General features: G+C 40.7%; 2 protein-coding genes across 2 annotated transcripts in view; one reads left to right on the top strand and one right to left on the bottom strand.

Annotated features, from left to right (window-relative positions):
- The first annotated feature begins 673 nt into the window (after positions 1-673).
- On the top strand, positions 674-2,311 carry LOC127363513 (spermatogenesis-associated protein 22). The gene is made up of 3 exons (XM_051400028.1): positions 674-791; positions 877-974; positions 1,856-2,311. The coding sequence occupies exons 1-3, from the start codon at positions 737-739 to the stop codon at positions 2,045-2,047; spliced, it is 345 nt and encodes a 114-aa protein (XP_051255988.1). The 5' UTR covers positions 674-736; the 3' UTR covers positions 2,048-2,311.
- Positions 2,312-2,553: 242 nt separating this feature from the next.
- Positions 2,554-22,415, bottom strand: part of LOC127363509 (LHFPL tetraspan subfamily member 7 protein) — a 93,271-nt gene continuing 73,409 nt past the window's right edge. The window contains exon 3 of the mRNA XM_051400023.1: positions 2,554-4,987. Within this exon, the coding sequence (XP_051255983.1) occupies positions 4,761-4,987 (227 nt within the window). The 3' untranslated portion in view covers positions 2,554-4,760. The remainder of the gene's footprint in view (positions 4,988-22,415) is intronic.

Below are 22,415 nucleotides of genomic sequence, written 5' to 3'. Positions count from 1 at the left end.
GGAAGAAGGACTCAAATCTTTTACTTATGTAAAAGTGTGAGTGATGTAATGTAATACTCAAGTAATACAGGAAGCTAAAAGTCCTGGATTCAGATTTTTTTTTTTGCATACTCTTTATGCAGAATGGCACATTTAAGAATAATATAAAATTATTAGATTAGCAAAATTGGCAAAAAAAAAAGTTATGTACAAGTACCTCAAAATTGTAATCTACAATAAAGCACTTGAGTAAGCTTCCACTACTGCTTTGGAAACAGATGAGGTAGACGGGGACCATGGCTGGAAGTGAGAGGGCAAACACCTAAGCGTAAAAAACATCACATTTATGTCAGTCAATAAGTCTTTCATGCTTCATTTAAGAGTTATGATCACTCAAGCTAAAACGCTAATGTAGGATGTAAACACAAAAGAATCTCTTAATAAATAAGTAAATCCTGTCCTATATTGTGCAGTGTTTGGTCTTTTATGGGAACATATGGGTCTTTTGTGGGTCATATGATGTCATCACATGGTGTAGTCATTAATAGATATGCCATTATTTAGATGCCATCATAATATGATATCCCCCAATTCTGCCCCACCACCAGTTTCTGAGGTGTCTTACCCCAACTTATTATAACTGAAGGACATCAGTATTTTTTTTAATTTCATTTGTATTTGTGCTCAGCAGGCAACATTTCCAGTGAAGCCAGCCATTGAGAACTCTCTGAGGATCCTGACTGCAGTTATTGATGGCATGAGGCACTGGAGCCAGTTTAAAGACAAAGTCCCGTACTTATTTGAGATATTTGGTCAGTTGATTAGGTGTTATCTCTGATGTGTACTCTTAAGTATTTTTAAACACGATTAGATTGACAATCTGTGCTCTTCCCTCAGCTACTCTAGACTCTGCGGTCACACAGGGTCGCCACGGAGCCAAGAAGTTCCTCATGAGAGACGGGAAGGAGGTTGTGCAGTGTGTCTTCTATGAAAATGTGAGTTGGGTAAAAACCTTGCACTTTGCACTTTGGTTATACTGTATATTTGTACAAGTAAACCTCTCAGTATATATGAGTGCAAGTATGTATGAATATGTTTCTTCAGTGACCTTGGTTTCGATTTGAACATCTGGTGTTGGTGTTAGTGAATAGTTTTTATGATGGCTGTGAAAAGATTTATCTTCTCCCTTTTCACTAGCTCCTCTTCCCCAATATTGAGTGGGGATAATTTTAGTGCAATGTTTGAGTTAATTGGATAATTTATCAATCAGGTCATACAAATATTACAACCATGTTAGTTTGTTTAACTTTTGTTTCACAGGGTTATGCTCTATTGAAAGGGGTGTGTGATTGTGCAGTTGTTCTGCCTGTGATGTTGGGGTAGATGAGCTGTTCAATCAGTGACAGTGAAAATAGGTTTGCATCATTATGTCCTCTTGGCATGTGTGCCCATAGCTATATTGTGATGTTAGCAGTAACAGAGAAATAATTAATAATTTTGTATGATTAGTGATTCTTGATATCTATTTACTTACCTGAGCAGGTGGTAGTTCCAGTTAGGTGAAGCTGAGAAGATGCCATTCACTGGAGCGGAGGGAGGAGGCAGCAGCTGCTGCCTTCATTAGTCTTTTCTTTTCTTTATTTTTTGTTGAAATTTCGCTGTTTTTGCTTCTGTGTCATAAATATTTTTGCTAATAAATGGGACCTTCTTCAAAGTCCTCTTCAAAATGTTCTGTTGCCAAGCATCATCATCTGCCTTCTTTATGAGGTGGCAGCATGACACTGGCACTTTGGAAATATCTAAAGCAGTGGCAAAACATATAATAGCACTGGAATCTAACTTGACTTAATCCTGATTTCTGGCTCGTATCCAACAGGAGCAGGAACTGCCTCGTCTCATTCGTGGTCAAGTCCATCGCTGTGTGGGGAACTACGACCGCAGTAGAGATGTCCTGATATGTGTGTCCGTCAGACCCGGCCTGCCCTCAGAGCTGAGGAATGCTCTGGAGGCTGTCAAAGCCTGCGATGCAGAAATGAGAGTGCTGGTCAAATCACTCAGTGAAGTCTGAGCAAGAGTAGGTATCTTCAGCAGCGAGACTGATAGGTAGAAAGTATACCAGTATTTTATGAGGGTACATGAGAGCCAAGCTTAGTGCTATATTGTAATAGATAACGTTTGTTGTGGCTTAAAGTCCCAGTAGTTTTACAAAGCATGTTTAAGCTATTATTAAAGGTTTTTTTATTTGTGAAGTGTGCTGTTGCCATTAGCTTGTTGTTTGCAAGCAAAGTGCACTTGTACTGAACTTTAACAGCTGAATTCTCTGGCATGCTGTGTAGGCGTAGATGTCTTTGTATTTATTTGTCAACCAAATATATAAAGAGTTGTTTCATGTAACCAAAACTTTAACGGAAAGTAAAGCCTCTCTTTTTGTAATTTCGGAAATATTTTTATTACAAAGAAAATTCACAGAACAGCAAACATTGTTTAGAGGTTAATTCAGGGGAAAGCAAACACGGTGAGGTAATATCTCAAAATATATCTTTGAAAAACGGGGCAGTTAAGAATAACGTGATATCAAGTACAATTAGTTTATTTACAGTCAAACATCACAATGGAAAAAAAACAATAACTCTACTCTACCAAAACAGTTTCACCAGTGCTGAGACTTTACACACAATGGATCAACAAATAGGGGAATAAGTCCAGTGCAGTCACGCTAGTCATTCCCACAGTCAAGCACAGTATGAGGTCCAATACAATACCAACATTTCTCTCCTGACCTTCTTTCAAATATGGCAACATAATCACAGTAATTGTTTTAATGTCAGGACATGTCATTATGGGAACCAAAATTTGGGGAATATTTAAAGATTAACCCATTATCAAAATCCAACCCATTATTTAACACTAATACGCACATAAACACCCACTAGAAAAGGGAGTCTAGCTTGCTGAAATTGGCAGTGTACAGGGACAGTAAGTGGAGAAGTAGACATTTTGTCCTTGGAACATGATGGGAATGGTGCCAGCGCTTAAAAGGAGAAGTAGGTTAACGAAAACACAGCAACACATTAGCTTATTTGAGGAGCTAATTATTTTAAGCCACATTTTACACATAATGAGAATAATGTGTCAGCTCAGCACAGATAACCAAAGGCAAACTTCAATTTGTACAGCTTCCTCTACCACTCACTTTCTAAATCACATTAGACAATGATGCCAGGAATTAATCTGTTAGCTGCATGTCACAACCTTTTATTATCGCAATTCAAGTTACCTCTTCTAGGTAATTGGCAAAAATGTCTCAGGGCATAATTTAACACAAGTACACTGCTTTTCTTTTTTTTTCCTTCTCTCTGTCATTACCTCTACAGATTAGAAGACATCATCTTTTTTATCCTCCAGAACATTTTCTCAAGTTAATGAGATCATACTGCATCAAGTACAGGAGAAAACTCTTTACCACTGAGAGGAAAAAAATATAAGAGAAAAAAACACATCACACAACAGGATCCACAGTTTTTCAGCAGAAAAATATGATAACCTGATAATTGTATTAAACACTTGTCTTGGTTATGTTAAAAGGCACAAGTTGGTCAGATCACATTTAAAATCTAGATCAATTGTTCTACCATTAACAAAGCCCATCTTATCATGCATTTTTGACAAAATTCCTACATCTCCCTGCCTTTTGCAATCATTTTTTCCTGAATTAGAGTGTTTAGTATTGTGTGTTGTAGACAGAAAACAATTGCTTATTTTCAACAAGCGAGTTACATTACACAAACAATTCTGGGGGGAAAAGGCTAACAAAAGGATGCAGTATCAGTATCACAACATAACGGTTTTGACAACACTGCTCTGAAACCACTACTTATTTTTAATGATTCACCTCCTTGTTATGAGAAGACATTTCCACGTGTCCTCTCGGCAGGTCTGATGCTGTGTTCTTTTCTTTGTGACAGTTACTGAATGTCTTTGAAAGCTAAACCGTCTTCTCGACTCCCACTAGTTCGCTGCCTGGTCCCAAGACTGGAAGGCAGAAAAAGTCTAAAGAGCAAAAGTGTCAGAGTTCTCTTTTCAATGTTTTTAATTTGAAACCTCAAACATCAGCCCTGTTTAATACAGACCATATGTACAGTCCAAATGCTGCAGCACAAAACATCGCCACTGGATGCAAGTCTTTAAGAGCTGGGACGCGTGGATCCATTAATATCATCCATCTCCAACCGTTCGAAGGGGCTCTCCTGTTGAGTCGCATGTTCTTGAAAACCTCTTACTGAAACATTATTTGATTGGACGAGTCATACTGCCACATAATCTCATGCTTCCACTCTCTTTATGCAGCCAACTTCCAGTCTCTTTTGGAATGTTACATATGTTGACTGAAAGGAAGGAAAAAAAACATTTTCTTACTCACTTGTTATGTTCGTGTTCATTTTTTTTAAATCATGTGAAATGAGGTTATCAGTCCTTGCATTTTCTGACTGCATCATCTCTAGAACTGACAAAACTGTTAGATTTGAGGGTAAAAATGATAACCACAGAGTATCATTGTAACATAAAACATTCCATTTAAATGAACTGAATTTGAATTAATTACATAACAGATGCAGGAAGACAGTGTTTGTTGTTGAGCGTCAGCTTCACTTATCACTGAGTGGGGCTTCCCAAACAGCATCGCCTTTAAAAAAACGGGATGCATGTGTCTCTCCATGACATCAAGCCCAGGTTAGAGAGAGTGGTCAGGAGGGAAAAAAACAAGACATCGTATCAATGCACTATAACAGCGTGGGCAAAGGGGTGGGGGACAGCTGCTCCTTCGGTGCATATTTAGCAAAAAAGGGCAAGAAGACGGTGAGCATGACTCCCACAATAGCCAGCATGTAGCCCCAGCCAATCTGGCACTCGCCAGCGTAGTAGATGTCAGAGTCCCCGCAGAAGGACCTGACCAGTGAGGAGTTTAGGCCGAAGGGGTAGACCAGCAGTCCAGCAGCCATGATGAACACTGCAGAGAAGAGAGAGTGAAAGAAGACAGAGTGGGTTAGACAGTGAACACTGTATTCATATAGGCGGTTGGAGGAAAAATCACATTGCATGTTTATTCTGAAGTTTATTCTATCATAGATCAAATAAAACCAACCCTTTAACACTCCCAGGGCTAGATTTATCTGCTGTATTGGTATTCCAAGTGAGAGCCACTTGGTGGCAGTAGAGGGTTTGCAGAAAACAGTCAGGGTCAAGTGAGTAATTCAGATACTTCATCAGTACTGAAGTACCTCCATTTGCACAGAGACTTATGACTTGTTGCCTTTTGTTATATGTATAAAAATAAATCATAACCTAGATAGTTTTATAAGTCCAACTGGCAGAACAGAGCTTTTAATATATAGAACAACAAGAGCTCTGATTACCTTTAATTGACAGAAACGTCTAATGTAAAATGACTCATGTCTCCTCAAATCCATTTGCCCTCCTCATTTTAAAACTCTAGGGCTTCGTAAAAAGAAGCACCCCCCTGCACTTGTACTGCGATCAGCTTTCTCAGACACTGTCCTCAGCGCCCATGCAGCCCGAGAGCGGCTCGCTTTTACAAATTGAGTCAAGACTCCCAGCCCGTGCTGCCAAGCAGTTATCGACTGCGCTACACGCTATCATTGCTGCTCTTAGTCATTCTGAGTCCTGGCTGGATTTCCATTACAATGCCAGGTGTCATAGTTGTTTTAGCTTTGGAGAGCTGGGGGTTACTGGAAAAGCTTGAACTTGTGATAGTGAGCAGCCCTCTAGAAAACACAACAAACATATCTTTTATTACGCTGTATTGATTTCAGGAGATGTCTGTTTTGCTACTTTCAAGGGCAGCGGCTTCATGGTCAGGGAGAAACAGTGCTCATATGAGAGCTGCAGAGCAGTAGCTGTATGAGTATCGAATCGATGGTTTGTGTGGGCAGTGAAAGATTGTGATAGTAGAACAGGGATGAGGAGGTAGGAAGCTTTCACTGATGTTCTAGTTCTAGTTGCACACAGGGGGTTTCGGGATTGACTGTTAGGAAGAGAAAAGCAGAATGATGGGGAAGAAACAAAGAAAGAGGTCTGAATGGGTAAAGGAGAGGTATCTCTTGAGTGTGGTTTGTCTAGCCTGCTGTAGTGTCTCTCTGTGGATCTCCTTGCGTATCCCAACCCTGTACCCACCCCTCCCAGCTCTCAGAGTGGCCCCATGTTTTATCTTCATGGGCCCGGCGCCTCAAAGCTCACTGCCTAATGACACTTTAATGACCTTCTTTATCAAACTATCATTGGCTTTTGTGGAAGAAACACAAAGACACAGGCATGCGCTCACAACCCAAGGCCACTTCCCTTCCCACACCGAAATGATGGAATTTAAAGCAAACCACAACGGATAAATGATGAACAACACAGCATAACCCCCAAATAATCAATAAAGAAATGGAATCCAGACAGCAGTCTCTTTACAAGTGTCAGGTAAGCAGGGTGAGGGCTGGATTTTATCAATCAGACTGGGAGGGTACGCAGGGCGGGTGTCTGGATCAGATAAGCTGCAGCTTGGGCTGACTGGGTCTCTGCAAGCCTTTAATGAGAGGAGAACCTTCGAAAAACCAAAATCAACCTCGTATCAGAGGCTAACTCGAAGTGGATCAATTTTATCATTCAAATCTGAGACGGATGAAACGAAACCAAAGCACATTTACGCGTCTTAAAAGGAAACGCAGCAGATCAAAGTCTTCACAGGTCTTTGGGGGGGGACTACTGCGTATGTGAAAAGTGTTGTACAAAGCCTTTTGACACTATACGTACTACAAGTTTGAAAATGAAAAAAACCTGGAGGTGTGGAGTTAGAGGTGAGACATCTGTAGCCCACTCCTCATCTCTGCTTGAGTCTTGAGGCTTGAGGATATATTAGACACTATCATAACACACTCAAATCTCCGCTTGCTGGCAGTCGAGTTGCATTGTGGGTAAGGTAGGCACCAGATTTTGATTTGATTTGATTTATTTAAATATCTTTTAGCTCAATGTCTAATCCCAAAAGATCACATTAAAAACATTAAAACATACAACAATTCATAGATAATTTACACATAATTGTTGAGACACACATACAGATATTCATCTACACGTGTTAACAAATACCAATATCCAGACCTTACAGTCCTTTTTTAGTCAATTTTTATAGTACTATACAAAATTGGTGGAGTACTCCATGAATGACCATGTATTGAATACTGTACATGATGCATAATTCAGAACAATGAAGTCTATGTTTTGTTCCAAACCTTTAATTATGGTAGAGATGTGAAACAGCATTCTAGTTCCCACTGCGGGGTGGACGAGTTTAATTTTGACAGGGTCTTACACAGCCCGGTAGTCTAATCCTTTGAGGAATGGGCAGTGTGATGAAAGAGGCTGACATGACACCAAGACGTCATGCAGCGAGCCTAAAAGTGTTCATTACTTTTGGAGCCAGGAGGGCATTATGTGTATGTGGAATCCCACTTAACACGGCAAACTGAATGCCTCTGTGTAGTTGACACCATTGGCTAAGATAATAGCGGTGGCTGTGTAAGAAAGTCAGCGGGTGATGATGAAAGAAGAATAACCATAACAATACTTTAGTAATACTTTAGTATTGTTGATAACAAAAATCAACTGACAAAAGCCACGACTGAGCTTCAAACAGAGACTGTTACAATTACTGTTGTAAAAATGTGGTCAAACATGGATAAACTCACATTTTCCAGATTACTTCTTTCTTGTTATACCACAAAGATGGCTTTTGTTTTGACTCAGGCATCATGTAATTGATTTGAGGGATATCTGATTTCTGGTCTCATAGTTATCAGGCTATAGCACCATCTTTTTCTAGCAGCTCTTTATGCAAAAATAGTGGCTGAGTGAGTGGCTATTGGTTATTCTGGTAATATATTGAGATAGGGTGGGATTCCAAAGAAAATAATAATAACACTGAGGAGGGTGCTGGAAGATTCTTCCCCCCTGCCCACCCCTGTAACTTCCGTACAGTCCCTTACAGGCTGTCCACAGTAGCCACCAGGCAGTAAAAAGTGCTTCCATCATTTACCTCCTAATAGACCCAAGTAGCAGTTTACTAACCTCCCAACCCCCAATCAATGGGCCGCATTTGTAAGAACTCAAGACAGGGAGGAGAGTCAAGCTTGGCCAGACCTTTTCTGCAGAGTGGAATGAAAGTGAAGAGGTGTGGAGAGAGTCTGTCAGCCCCGATCAGATGAGTGCCGCTGAGTACACAAGACTATCATAATGGCTCAGAGATGATGAGACAGTGAATAATGGAGAGACCTCCAGTTAGCTGGGCACTAATGTGTCCCAGTTTCATTGCAAACTTTACACAGTCCCAAAGAAGGGGTCACGATCTTTCAATGCGTGTGTTTATTCACAGGAAGTGGAAATTCACAGGACGCCAAAACAAACATAAACCTCTCAGAATTAGAGCTTATATGAAGAAGTGGCAATTTTCTGCATTATTTTGAGTTTCTTAAATTACCTTTTCACAGGGTTGTCATTTAACTTACTTACAGTCTGTTAATCTTAAAAACCTTCTTGGATTACTCGCTGTATTTGTCACTGCTGACAACTTGTTTGAATGCACACTTCATCAGCTTTGAAGTGGGCTCAGAACTCAGAGTGAGGAAGTAAAATATTGATTTGGAAATGCAAAACTGCCAGAAGCGTCCAAGAGCACTGGATTTCATTGTTGATCAGCTCTGGCCTGTTTTCACAGGTAGCTGCAAGGCTGCGGAGGCCTTTGTGTACGCTAATGAATAGCAAATACCTGTATGTGCTTGCTTCTCTCTTTCTGTGGAAAGGCTCTTTGTGTGTGCATCCACGGCAAGGGTAGTAGAGGAGAGAAGGAAAATTAAATAAAACAGAGCATTGTGCTACCATACAAAGACGATGTGCTGCTTTTAGTAACTAAATGAACTAAATTAACCTTGAATCTCTTTCTCAGTGGTGTAGCGAGAAATGGAAAGCTGCTCTCGGAGACGCTGGAACAGGCTCACAGCAGTGAGGATGATAGAAAGAGATTGAATAGGTTTGTGGGGCAGGAAGGTGTGTGATAACCTGGCGTCCAAGCGTGACACTGAATCAATTTCATCACAGACCTTTTACACAGAATTCACTGGCTTAGTTTATTACATAAACCTAGAAACGCACAAATCATAGGACCACTCATGCGTCATATAATGTGAAAGCCTGCGTTCACTTGTAGAAATCTGGTATATCTGGAATCAACTGTTGTCAGAAATGTCAGAAATCCAATATACTGTAGTCCCAGACATTCATACACATTGTATCTCCTCAATTTTATTCTTCCCAAGATATTACTAATAAAAAATTCAATTCTGTGAGCTTCAAGGCCACTTTCATTATAATACCAAGACCTCTGCTTTGGATCAAACTCTATTTCCACCCTGTGCTGATTGTCATAACTCGGTTAGCAATGGGAAGGGTTGAATTAAACTCAATAGGAAATGGGTGGCTCCCCCACTGTAGATGCAGTGCTCTTTAATTCCTGCTTTGCCGTGGTGTCATCTGTCTGTTTTCTCCCTCTGGCAAACAGTTACATAAAATATATTAAATGCACTGATTATTGTCACCCCGGCCTAGACAGAAAGACGCCTGTCGAGACAACTAGCGTGCAGTAAAACCTGGTGTACAGTAGTCTATTGCTGAAGCAGAATGATTCACTGCGTAAACAATAGGGTTCTGTTAAACCCTTACATAAGATTTACAGTTGAACAGTAGCTTAGTTCACTAACTGTCTTTGTGTGCTCCTTTATAGAGGCACTTTAAAGCATTTTATAATGAGAAGTCAGCAAGAGAAAGACAGTGACATTGAAAAATAAGACCGGACAGGTTATACAATATACATTCAAGCCTTGCAGGCAGCAAGAGGGAACTAGAATATATTAGAATAGACTTAATGCCCTGCTTATCTTCTTTGACCTACAAGCCAGACAGACAGTCAGGTGGAGACCACCAGCTCCACCGGGATGAGGGCAGTCAGACGTGTAAATACAAAAAACACTGAAAGAATAAGCACAGAACCTCAGTGGGCCTTTGGGTGTTACTTACAGTATATCCTTCATGTCACCAGCACCCACTGCTTACTCTCACTCTCGAGAGAATCTTCTTATCTGGCTGCTGTCCAAACAAGGACATTATCTACTGCTACTATTCACTTCAAAGACACATGAGAGAGCATGCACATTAGACTGTGCCCTTACATTACCACGGACATGTTTGAGTCACATTACCTTGCATAGCAGAAACATCAACACAGCAGCCAGTGGAGAGGAAAACACATATTTTTCTTCTCCACCAGGGATAATGTCTGCCTTCTTCCAGGTAAAGTTGCAGGCCAATGCAAAACAACAACAAAATGCATCTAATAAATCTTGATTTGCCAACACGGAGCTCATTTGTTTGTGTTGCCGGCCATGTTTGTCATTGATGAAACACAGTGACAGGAAACATATGCTTGAAAAAGCTGCAAAATGTTGCTTAATTACAGATGCAGGCCCAAAGCTATACATCAGAACTACTGTTCTTCAGCTGCGTCTTACTCCGCCACATTCTCTATCATCTTGTCTCTACTTTTCTTTTTCCATAAGCAAGCATTTTCCATGAATAGAACAGGTGAGCTGATGCCTGTCTACTCCCATATAGATAATAATAACCTAGATGTGATCGGGCAAGTTGATGTAAATGAGGTGCTGATTCACAGCAACAGCCCGGGGCGGTAAACAAGAGTGTGACCCACATACACTCAATTATATCGTACATACACGGACACATACAATTATGCATAGGCGCTTGCATACACACATATATACAGGACTGTCTTGATAAAGAGCTACAACAACTGGGAAAGAGTGCTTGGCTCAAGGGCAGTTTAAGAAATACATCTGAAAGACTGCTCGAAATGTGACCGTGTGTGTGTCAAGTAATGAAAGCATAACAAAGGGCAGTGCAACAGTGCTGTGTCTCTAGGAAATTGCCTTTCACTGGCCGCACACAAGGAGTATTTCCATTTGCCCTTCTATCTACAGGTGAATGGAGTTGGAGATGGATGGTTTCTGTTTTTCACACACTTTTGCCTCAACCTTCAGTCTAGCAGCGTGGAGAAGAAAACAGAGGGACATCCAAACCACAGATGTGCATTCAGCAGATGAGGATAAAGCAGTAGCAGAGAAATGAGCATCCCTGAGAAGAGCACATACAACATGTCGCTCTATATGAAAAACCTTTAGAAGAAAATTAGTTGAAATAACATGCAGCGTTGTCTACAGACCACAACAGATGGTCCACAAGAGTCTCTGAAGTTACATATCTAAATGTGCATTGAGTTTGCTCCATTATTTCAACCCCTTGGTGTGCTCAAGGTGAGGAACTGTAGTGTGGCAGACGAAAGTTTTCAGAGTTGTTGTGAGTTGAACTATGCCAGCAATGAATCTTCAGGTAGTCAGCTGGGACCTGGTGGAGCGTGGGCCTAAACAGCAGGGACTCCATCCTAATGTGATGAGCTGTGCTCTAGTCTGCACACAGCCATGTTGATAATTAAGCTCAGTGCGCCTCTGGGAAATTATGCTAATGACGCTCCTCCGACTACCTACATTTCTTGAAACATTTGGCTTAAGGTGATCACGTACACAGCGGCAACTAAAACACAACTCCCCAATAAATGTTTCTGAAAAAGATTAAGGAAGGGAGAAAAAAGGAGAGAGAATGAAAAGAGGAAGAGTTTTCAAAGATTCAGTACTTTGGTAGATAGACCTGTAATTGCTAATATGTAAGGTCGGGTTCACTGAGAGGACCAGCCCTGATCACATTCACACATGCTACACATGCACAGTACAACCACAGTGTAATCTGCTGGCCACTGAGCAGCTCCACTTGAGTGGTTGGGGTTAAGGGCCTTGCTCAAGGGAACCTCAGTGGTGGTAATGAGGAAGAGGCAAGCGCTGCCTTTCACTTCCCCCACCCAGATTTATCCTGCCGGTCAGGGGGATTGATCATACGGCTTTCCGGTCACAAACTCGCTTCTCTAACCTTTAGTGGTGGCCTCATTTCCAACTGGACCAGAGTTTACTGAGAGCAAGTGACAGAACAAAAAAAAGAAAAGCCTCAAAAAACACTAAAGCAGTTAAAAGATAAACAATGATAAACAATAGCTGCTACTTTTCACTGAAATGATTAATAACAGAAGTGGGTCCAGGTTGCTTTTTAGCAGAGCTGAAAGCAACAAATAACATTAACTTTCTATTACTGTAACATATCGTTATGTGCTCATTCTAAGATAACGAAAACACAACGATTCCTACATTCAGGTGATTATACACACATATATACATACATAATAAAAACATATCTATGAATACTGTATTCTTTTTCTACCAGTAGATCCTCCTAAATGTTACACACTGGCCCTTGTGGTGGAAAATATTAGTACATTATTAATAGAGTAGGCTATTAACCAAACAACCATTGGTTTAATGCGAACCCGGCAAGCACACTGAGTGACCCAAGTCAAACTCACCCATGATGTTTCGTGACCAACAGATGCTGGGATGCTGGGTCTGGCTAATATGCTAAATGCTAAAATGATCATGGTTGTTGATTTCTGTGTCCTAATAATGCTTGTTTCACCTGTCATGGCCAAATTAACCAAGTAACAAGTAACACCACTCGTGTCTGTGCTTGACGACCTGGGAATGAGAACAGGCTACGGAGCAAGTGGGAGAAACTACGGTGGCCACGAACTCGTAAAAAATGAGAAAGGTCCTATCTACAGTCAGCATTTGGTTTGTCCGTTCTGGGCTACTGTAGAAACATTGCAATTCAACAAGGTGGACTCAGTGGAAGGTAATCTGTAGATAAAAATGGCTCGTTCAAGGAAATAAAACACAATGATAAGATACATTTTTTTTACCCTATTCAACTATGGTGTCTCCCCTTAATAGGTCTATCATATAACATCATCATATACATTTTATTCTTTTCATAGAGGTGAGACAAACCAAAAGTTGCTGCTCAGAAACTCTACGAAGCTGGTTTGAAAGCACACAGGGGAATTACTTGTCAGAGTCCATGTAAAAGCGACTTGTTAAAGAGAACATCAAACCATTTCCTGTGGAAACTGTCCACTGCTGTCAATGGAGGCAAAAACCCGTTGACCTTGAGCACTGTACAAAAAGAGATAAAAGAGTGGGAGGGCAAAGAGAGAGAGAGAGAAAGAGAAAGCCGATGAGGAAATAAAATACAGGGAGTTGGGATAGATTAGCAGGGCAATAAAATAGCTTCTGCTATCTTTAGAGTGAGTGGGCCTGCCTGTGGACTGGTCAATCAGAGCTCAGTAATAGGTCTGTTTATCACTGAGTCATTCAGTCTGCTCTAAGCTCATACAGAGGACTGCAGAGGTGGTTAAAGCCCCCGGCCCAGAGTGCATCTGGGCATGTAAATGTTTTGTTTAGTCTCATAGACTCTCAATGATTTTGACTTGTACAAGCTTTGTGCATTTTGGAGATTATATCAGATTATGAAGTAAAGCTTTAATGATTCCCCGTATGGCACTGCAGCAACAAAGACAATGATACAGACAAGAACTAAACAGATACAGAGTATTGAAGATAAGACAACAAGCAGTTGCACTATGAGAACATACTGTGAATAATTTCAACAGATAAACAAATAGAGATGGCATTTAGAGATTACAGATGAATTTAAAAGAATAATTTAACATTTTGGGAAATAAAATACCCCCAATAAAAGACCCCAAAAAATACTTACAATACAAGAAATAGTTTTTTTAACGATTACGGTTATGTGCTGGACTATTTCTTGGGCGGGAACAGGGACTTCCTCTGTGAAACCCATAAAATCACAACTTGTCATTTTTACACTTAAGGTTGAATAAACAAGATATAATGTCTTAATTAGTGATCTTTAGGTGCTGATGGGCAGCTTTTTTTTAACCTTTGGACAGGCTAGCTGTTTCCCCCTGTTTCCACTGTTTACTGCTAACCTAAGCTAACCAGCGGCTTGCTCTTGCTTAATATATATCATACAGGTGTGAGAGTGGTATCGATCTTCTCATCTAGCTCTCAAGAAAGATATTCCCCAGAATTTCCCCAAAATGTAGAACTATTCTTCTGAGATGGTTACTTCATCCAGTTGTCATAGAATTTTATGTTATGAGCAACAGGGACGAAGAGATATTGCTGCTGAGTTTTTCAAGAAGAGGATGATTCAAATGCCAATTGTCAATTTATGATAATAGAAGAAAAAAAAAAGAAATAATTAAATAATAAAATAGTTAATGGAATACAAAAAGATGCACAACACAGCATGCAATTAGTTGGACACCGTTTCTGCAGCCTCCAAACAAAGACCACTTCAAGTGTGTGTGTGTGTGTGTGTGTGTGTGTGTGTGTGTGTGTGTGTGTGTGTGTGTGTGTCTCAGTTCCCAGTGCATGCTGAGCCATGCTTATGGCTGTGAATCTCCATCCTGGGAGCACTGTAGCGACGACACATGAATCTCACACGCTGCATCCAATCTATCATCTTAATTACTTCCATTTCCATATCGGCATCTATTTTTTTTATGTTGCAAATTAATTTACACCTCAGACAAATTGCTTGTCCTTGACTTCCTTATCCCTTATGAGGCAACCCACAGCGCACATGGGGCTGTGTCAGTGTACAACCTAACCAAACCTAATCTGTCGCTCAATCCATCCATCCCACCTCGCAGATTGGATTAGCACGGGAGACAAACTACCTCACATGCATGAATAGGAAAATAAATAATAACGATACAAGAAAGAAAGTGGCGATTAGATTGAAGACATCAATCAAGTGTGAAAAGTTGAGCTCACCATGACGATGATGTGTTGTGTGAGGAAACAGTCAATGAAGAAACAGTGGTTTATCTGATAAAACCGGAAGCTCTGTCCCTGTGCTGCTAAAGGTGATCTCACTGTGTGTGTGTGTGTGTGTGTGTGTGTGTGTGTGTGTGTGTGTGTGTGTGTGTGTGTAAAGCCGTGTGTCTGACATTAACCCTGTGATTGTGTTGACAGCCTCTGGCCCTGAGGCTAAACCCTTAAGCTAGACATCTCCTGGGTTCAGTAGCTGCCTCAGGTCCAACAGGGAATGTCAGCCGGAAAAGTCAGAACAACCCAGTGACACTGGTATGTGCATCATATATCCAGCTGTGCTGTGGCATCACAGTTCACATATTCCCTAGACTCAGTTGGGAGAAAAGTAGAGCAGAACATGCCACAATGAATATGATACAAACCTTGTTTTTATTTCTTGTATGTATTAGGCAAAGCAGATGAAAGCTACTAAATTAGGAACTGGTTCAACTTTATTTTTCCAAAGAAAAAAGTCAATACCTGCACACACTCATCAACTCTGCACTGATTTATTAAAAACTCAATATTTGTCTTAAGACATGTCTTTAGAAACTACCAAAATGTTGACTTTTTAATAAATAAATTAGACCAAACAAGTGGTGTGCATGGCCTTCTACTCATCTTCAACTTATTTGTCCCCACAAGGTTATTTTAATAAAAACATACATTTCTAAACTCCAGAGGTGTGTCACGGCCCGGATTCAGATGGTAATAGGTAGTTTGTTATAAGCTTATTGGTATCATGGATGGTTTACTGAACAGGCCTGCTCTCTATACCAGAGCCTCCGTATTAAGGGACTATTTACATTTCTTGTCAGAAAGTCGATCAAACAACTACAAAATGACAAGAATGAGATGCTAAATGACCACAAAGAGACATAACACAAACAAAAAGAGATGCGAAAAGAACAAAATAAAGATTTGCAAAACAACTAAAAAGAGACAAAATAACTACAAACAGCACCGTTGCCTTGGCTGTTGTTAGCTGTAGGCTATTTGTAGTTACAAATAGCAGCCATTTATTCATATTTCATGCTAGAATATTTAAAATTGCTTATTTGGCATTACTGCATAACACCGAGTTAACAGTGTAGCTATTAATAATGTAAAGTTCATTATTTGCAGGAACCTGGGCTTTAAACTTGAGACGTAACACATTTTTTACTCATTTTACAAATGTGCCCCCATTCTTTAAAAGTGCCCCCCCCCTTCAAATGTTTCTAATCCCACCTCTGCTAAACACATGCATGAAAACCGTACGGAAGATGTAGTGAACCTCGTTGAATAAATATACACGTCTACATATAAACACAGTAACCACACCTGCTATTTGATAGAGTATACTGTAGAGCTCATAACCTCCCGCAGAACACCACAGGTTTAATGAAAAGTGCAAAATGCATGAATTCATGAAGTGGGCTAAAAACAGTGTATTTATTTTCCAATTGCCTGCCACACATTTTTCAAATGTATTTTGAATGGGTTTCCTACGTCCTGGGGTTACAGAGCTCACTCAGCATACAGACGACCCTGTAACTCAAGTGAGAGAATGTGAAAGGCTCTTCTACAGGAATTCATCTTTGTTGTGTAAATTAATTTTGCATCCACAGTTTTAAAAAGTGTTGCCTTGGCAGCATTAGCAGTGGAAGAGAGAAAGTGGATCAATATGAATGTGTGCCTGTGCACCAGGCTGCTGTAGACAAAAGGAGATCAGGAGCCCTGCACCTGGGCGCAGTAACTATATATATAAGCTCCCATTAATCAGCTTGTGTGTGTGTGTGTGTGTGTGTGTGTGTGTGTGTGTGTGTGTGTGTGTGTGTGTGTGTGTGTGTGTGTGTTGCAAATGTGCCTTTTTGTGTTGCTTGTGTAGTCTGTACAAAGACGGTCTGAAAATAAGAAATGAATGTCCCTGTTTATGAATCTTGATCTCTATCTATGTGTGTTAGTGTGTGTGTGTGTGTGTGTGTGTGTGTGTGTGTGTGTGTGTGTGTGTGTGTGTGTGTGTGTGTGTGTGTATTTCTGGTGGTGTGTTGAACTGGGGAAGAGAGGGTAGACGGTACAATATACTGTGTTGGGTCAAAGGATCATTTGATTTGTTAAAATAAAAATCTGAAATAAGGACCAGATGCTTTTGGAAAATGTGTTTTCAATACTACTTTGTTACCATTTGATACAATTTTAGGGGGCTTTTAAAGCACCATAAAAGGCTCTTTGTGCGTAGAACCATCTAAGCACAGTCGTTTTGCTTTGCCCTATAAGAATTTAGATAGTACACCTGCTGTGGAAATGAATTGTGATGAACAATTAATTGTTTTTGCAGTGAAAAGCACAATCCGATATTGGCTCTTCACTCAGCAGTGTGCACAGGCTGGCTGAGTGAAATTTTCCGGCATGGCAGTTTAACGCTCTAAAAAAATTCATGTTTTCTTGAGGAAAAGTTGGATTTGGTTAATAGAACAAGCAAATGCAACTTATCATTGGAACAAAAGTGTGCAAAAATGCAGCTGACACAGTGTTTGCTTCAAAAAGCAAGAAGAGTGGATGTCACAGCCTCACAGCTCCACACACACACCTAGAGGAACATTATTTGACAATAAATAGAAACCCTTATGATGAGTGCTGGGTATAGCCGGGTTTTGTGTGTGATTGTGTGTGTGTATGAGGTGGTGGGGGGGGCGCAGCAACATAATGAATCCCTACAGGAGACATGGGGCCCTGCTGGGCTGCTGTAATGAAGCTCTGCCCTGCCATCACTCCCTGACCCACTGGCATTAAGGAAAAATGGAAACCATTACCTTCAGCCTTCACCTCAACCGCCTGCCAAATGGGGAACCTGGTGCAGACATAGGTGTGTACGTATGTGTTTATTAGGGATGGGAACAGGAATAAGGATGAGGTAGAGACGGGGCGCAGCAGGGGATCCACACCAGACGGGACTCCGACTGTATATGAAGAATATGTCTGTCAGCCACAACGTTGACGTGGTGTAGTCTAGCTCAGGTGTTTGTGTGTGTGTGTGTGCCATGTAAAGTAAAGCCAAACATGCCCAAGAGAAGAATGTATCTTAACAGCTATCTAAACAACTTTAGGCTACACACACTTTATTTCAGACAGACACACACATCAGACGGAGAGGACATGGTTTTAAAGAAGATTGGATGTTCCATCTCAGATACATTCCAGCAGAAGTCTCTAAAAGTGCCCAGGGATCTTAACAGTTTTAGTGTGTGTGTGTGTGTGTGTGTGTGTGTGTGTGTGTGTGTGTGTGTGTGTGTGTGTGTGTGTGTGTGTGTGTGTGTGTGTGTGTGTTTTCCGCTGTAGTCTGTTTTAGCTCTATTTCTCAGTTGCATCTAGGAGCCATTGTTCAGAAGTGTAGAAATCCACGGGACCCCAAGGGAACGAGAACAAAAGGGAGACTTTTGTCTTAATTCCCTACAAATGATTTTGTTGTGAGCTCCCTTCGTAGAGGCGATGTGTCGGTTGAAGCGGACGCGTCCTCCTCTGCTGGTCTCTCTAACTGGAGTGCCACTGGCTGGAGATCATTTGATCAGCAGATCTCTGGGATCATGTTCATTACAAGAGATGGAGCGCTATAGTAGCCTGCCACAGATGAACCCTTTAGATAAGATGGGCTTCTTTCCTTCTGGCTCTGCTTTTCCTTTCTTTATCTGTTCATTAGTCTTCCCTTTCCTCCTCTCCGCTTTTTGTTGTTGTTTTAAAGGTTGAATGAAGGATCTGGACAATGACTAGTTGGTTAACAGGTGACTAGCAATAACCAAATTTTCAGCAATGTTTTTTTGGACTATTATAGTTCCACATTTGGTTCATTTATATTTTGTGTTCCCTAAGTTCCCTGAGTGTTGCCACTTAGCATTAGATGGATTTCTTAGCAATGTCATGAGATCCGCGAGCAAGCAGGGGTAGAAAATGGATTGACTGAGAGCTTATAGGGGAAATCAACATAAAAAGTTGTGCCATAAACTGCACAAATCCCAAAAATAATGGCTGGAAAATTTGTTAAAATAAAATGTCAGTGCCAAGAGGCAATCCTCCCTGTGAGATCAGAGTTCATAATTAGCTATTAGCATCTACAGAGGTCCTTCTTGTTTCTAAGATCTACATTTGGATTTGTATCCTTTAAACTTAAAACTAAGGAAAAAGGAATATACACTTGCAGATATGTGTATCTTCCAAGCCAAACGGCTTATTGCTCTTTATTGGAAGAAAACGAATAGGCCAACTATCAATGAATGGGCCAATGAAATGGCCTCATGTATAGTATTAGAGAAGATATATAATAGAAATAAACAAAATTTCTTTGAAGAAACCTGGAAACCCTTTATTACATTCCTCAAAAGGGCAAGCGTTAGAACTACCCTAACATAAGGAAACCATATACCTTCTTAAAAGTGATGCACTCAAGTTTATGTTTGTTTCTTCTTTTTTGTTTTTTCTTTGTTTTTATTTTATTTATTTGTATCTGTACGTATGTTTATTTTGGTACTGTTATCTTGTCTTGCTTGTTGGACATTTTTGTCAGTTTCCTGTCCTGTTTTTGTGCTATTGGGAAGGATTTGGGAAAGTGCGGTGGCGGGTGGGAGACACTGTTCTTGTCCTTGTTATTTGTATTGATAAAAGAAAACTAATATAATAATAAAAAGTGTTTACAAAAAAGAAACTATTAGCATCTAGCGATCTGGTCAGAGTCCTGCATTTTAATGAATAGTGCAAAGGTTTGACATGAGTTTCTGTGTGGGAGTTAATGGCAGCTGATAGAGGTGCAGCCTGAACCTTTTGGGTGGGATTTTCACCTACCTGGTGATGGTTTTGGTCACACACACAAGTAACAAGAGTTTAGTTCTACATGTAGTGAGAAATGAAGTTTAACTAACTTTGTGTAGTCACTGTTAGTGTTATCACTGCACTGCTGTTGAATTCCATTGTGTCATGTTAGCTAGCATGAGCTGACCGATGACTACAAAGTGTGGTGTGCAGTAAAAAAGTAGGCCGATAAATCTTTTAAAATGCAATTTGTTTTTTGTACACATGACTTTATGGAAATAAGTTAAACTTAGTAAACCTGTTTTACATAGTGTGTAATACATAGTTAGCCCTATAGTTAGTTAGCCCTTGGGCCCTGAAATGATTTATCAGGATCATGTAGATGATTTGGTTTCTGTTCTCACCATACTAGTGTGTTCTTTTAAAACTCTTTGCTTTCACATCTCTTACATCTTTAATGAGCTTTCCCCTTCCTCCCTCTGCCAACCACGAGTGTGACTCACAGACGCACATACACATACAAATACACACAAAACTCTTGAAGCGCTGCCCATGCTAATGGAGCAAGAGGAGACTTTAGCAGTTCCCCTCAGCCTCACCCTATGTCATCTCCTTGTACTTCTGAAGCTTCTTGCTCAAAGCAAGAGGACTCGTCAGGCTCTTTAATCACTTACATCTTTCCCTTAATCTAAGGAGACAATTAGAAATCTACCTTCAGCCTCCCTATGCTGATAAATGGCTTCCGTCTCTCCTCCAATCGATCACATGCTTTCAGATCTGTAAATGAAGGCTTAGGTAACAAGGATGGCCAGCGAGGTAATCAAGAAGACCACCGAGACACAAGGGACGGGAGTGCTAATGCGGTGAAAGCATTTCCTTGGTTACAGCAGCCTTCATGAAAGCAGTCAGAGCTCTGCTGGTTGAGCTCCTTACACACACACACACACACACACACACACACACACACACAACACCAAGGCTTATGTGTGGCTGCGCGACATTTGGCCTTTCCTGGGGACAAAGTCTTGGTAACAACAGTGTGCCTCACTCTCTTTTATTTAATGCTTCATCCTCTCTCTGTCTTCCTCTCTGTCACACAAACACACACACACACACGGAGGGTGTCAGTGGTCAGGGTCAAAGGGTGACCTCTGTTCATTCAGGCGTGACTCTGGGGTTTAATCACACATACTTATTGTTTTGCCCTCTGAGCATCTATCATGGAAAAACTGACAGCCTGAAAGACATGAAAGAATGGTGGCAACTTAGGAAATGCTCATTCAGAAGTAAAAATGAGAATAAATTATCCTATATAACGATTATTGTTATTTTTGGGGCACATAGTTGAAGTGTGATGCTGTGTTTTTATGAGAATTGAAACACCTTTTACAGATTCAGTATCCCTGTTGGCAGCTTGCTTAGTGTTTTGCAGAACTTAATGGAATCATGAATCATTTATACAATTGTATGTCAACACACACCCAGTATAATTGCAACCACAGCTATATGTTCAGCTGCACCCCTCTGGTTTACCCCGTATGGTTTCAAAGCTCAGTCTGAACACCACCTCCCATACAGACACACGCAGACATGTTGATTGTCCTTCAATTACAGCAATCACAACACGCAGACAGGTGGAGTGGACTGTGAGAGACTGGAAGAGTGTAACGGCAGTTTAACCGTGACTGATGAAGGTTTCCTCCTTGCAGGTTTAATGTTTGTTTTTTTATGTAATTTGTATGTATTTTAGTTTCTTCTGGTCTTGATCGTGTTTCGACCCGACAATAATGAAAACCTGGATAAAACACTGCAGTATATACCTCCACCACCATGAAACATAAGCAACAATACACTTGCAAGCATAACTAGTGTGGAGAGGAATGCAATTTTTGCAGTTCACACCTCCTCTTGTTCAGGCCAGCCCGCTGAGCAATTTGTCAGGAGCAGAAGAGGAACTCATCATCGTCACCCTGGGATGTGAGAGCTTGGAAAGTACCAGGTAGGCGGGGGCCTGGTGGGGAGGTCACCGGGTGTAACATGGGAAATCGAACACATCAGCCCTAGCTGTAGGATACCATGTTTAGCCCTCCACCTCCAACACTCAATATGTCATACCTGAAACTGAGTCTGGATTTGGGTTACAAATTACTGAAATTGTACTGCATTTGGCTTGTATTTTTGTGGTTGAGTGTCCATTGGTTGCTGCTGGTGCTGGCCACTCAACTGACACTGTGAAGTGCTCGCACACTAGTGAGCCAACTATTAAGTGTTATCACTAGAGAATGGCAAGGCAAGCAGGGCAGCGTAAATAGAGATGTTATCTCCCCCAGAAGCTGCTACAGTATGTGTTTGTGTACCGTTGTGTGGACACACCCTGCACGCAAGGCAAAGTGTCCTCACTTAATTTTCAGCAAGTTATATGTTAAGTTATAATATAAATTATCTTCTAAATGCATGTATCTAGGATTTCACAAATCATGTAAACCCAGTCAAACTCAGCTTTATCTCCACTCCAACAGTTTCCTGAGCCTCTTGGCACTTAAAGATGATTTGTTCATTAAAAGAGTACATTTAAAGATTGTGCCTTATTCTGAAGCTGCAGCTACACTCAACCAAAGGGAGGAGCAGAGCCACTTGGTTGTCACACTGTCTGTGGGAGGATGAATAGGCAAAAGACAAAGC

The sequence above is a fragment of the Dicentrarchus labrax genome, unplaced genomic scaffold (assembly GCF_905237075.1).
Source record: "Dicentrarchus labrax unplaced genomic scaffold, dlabrax2021, whole genome shotgun sequence".
Classification (NCBI taxonomy): domain Eukaryota; kingdom Metazoa; phylum Chordata; class Actinopteri; family Moronidae; genus Dicentrarchus; species Dicentrarchus labrax.
The sequence above is the reverse complement of the archived record's forward strand: the minus strand, read 5'-3'. Positions and strand labels throughout refer to the sequence as shown.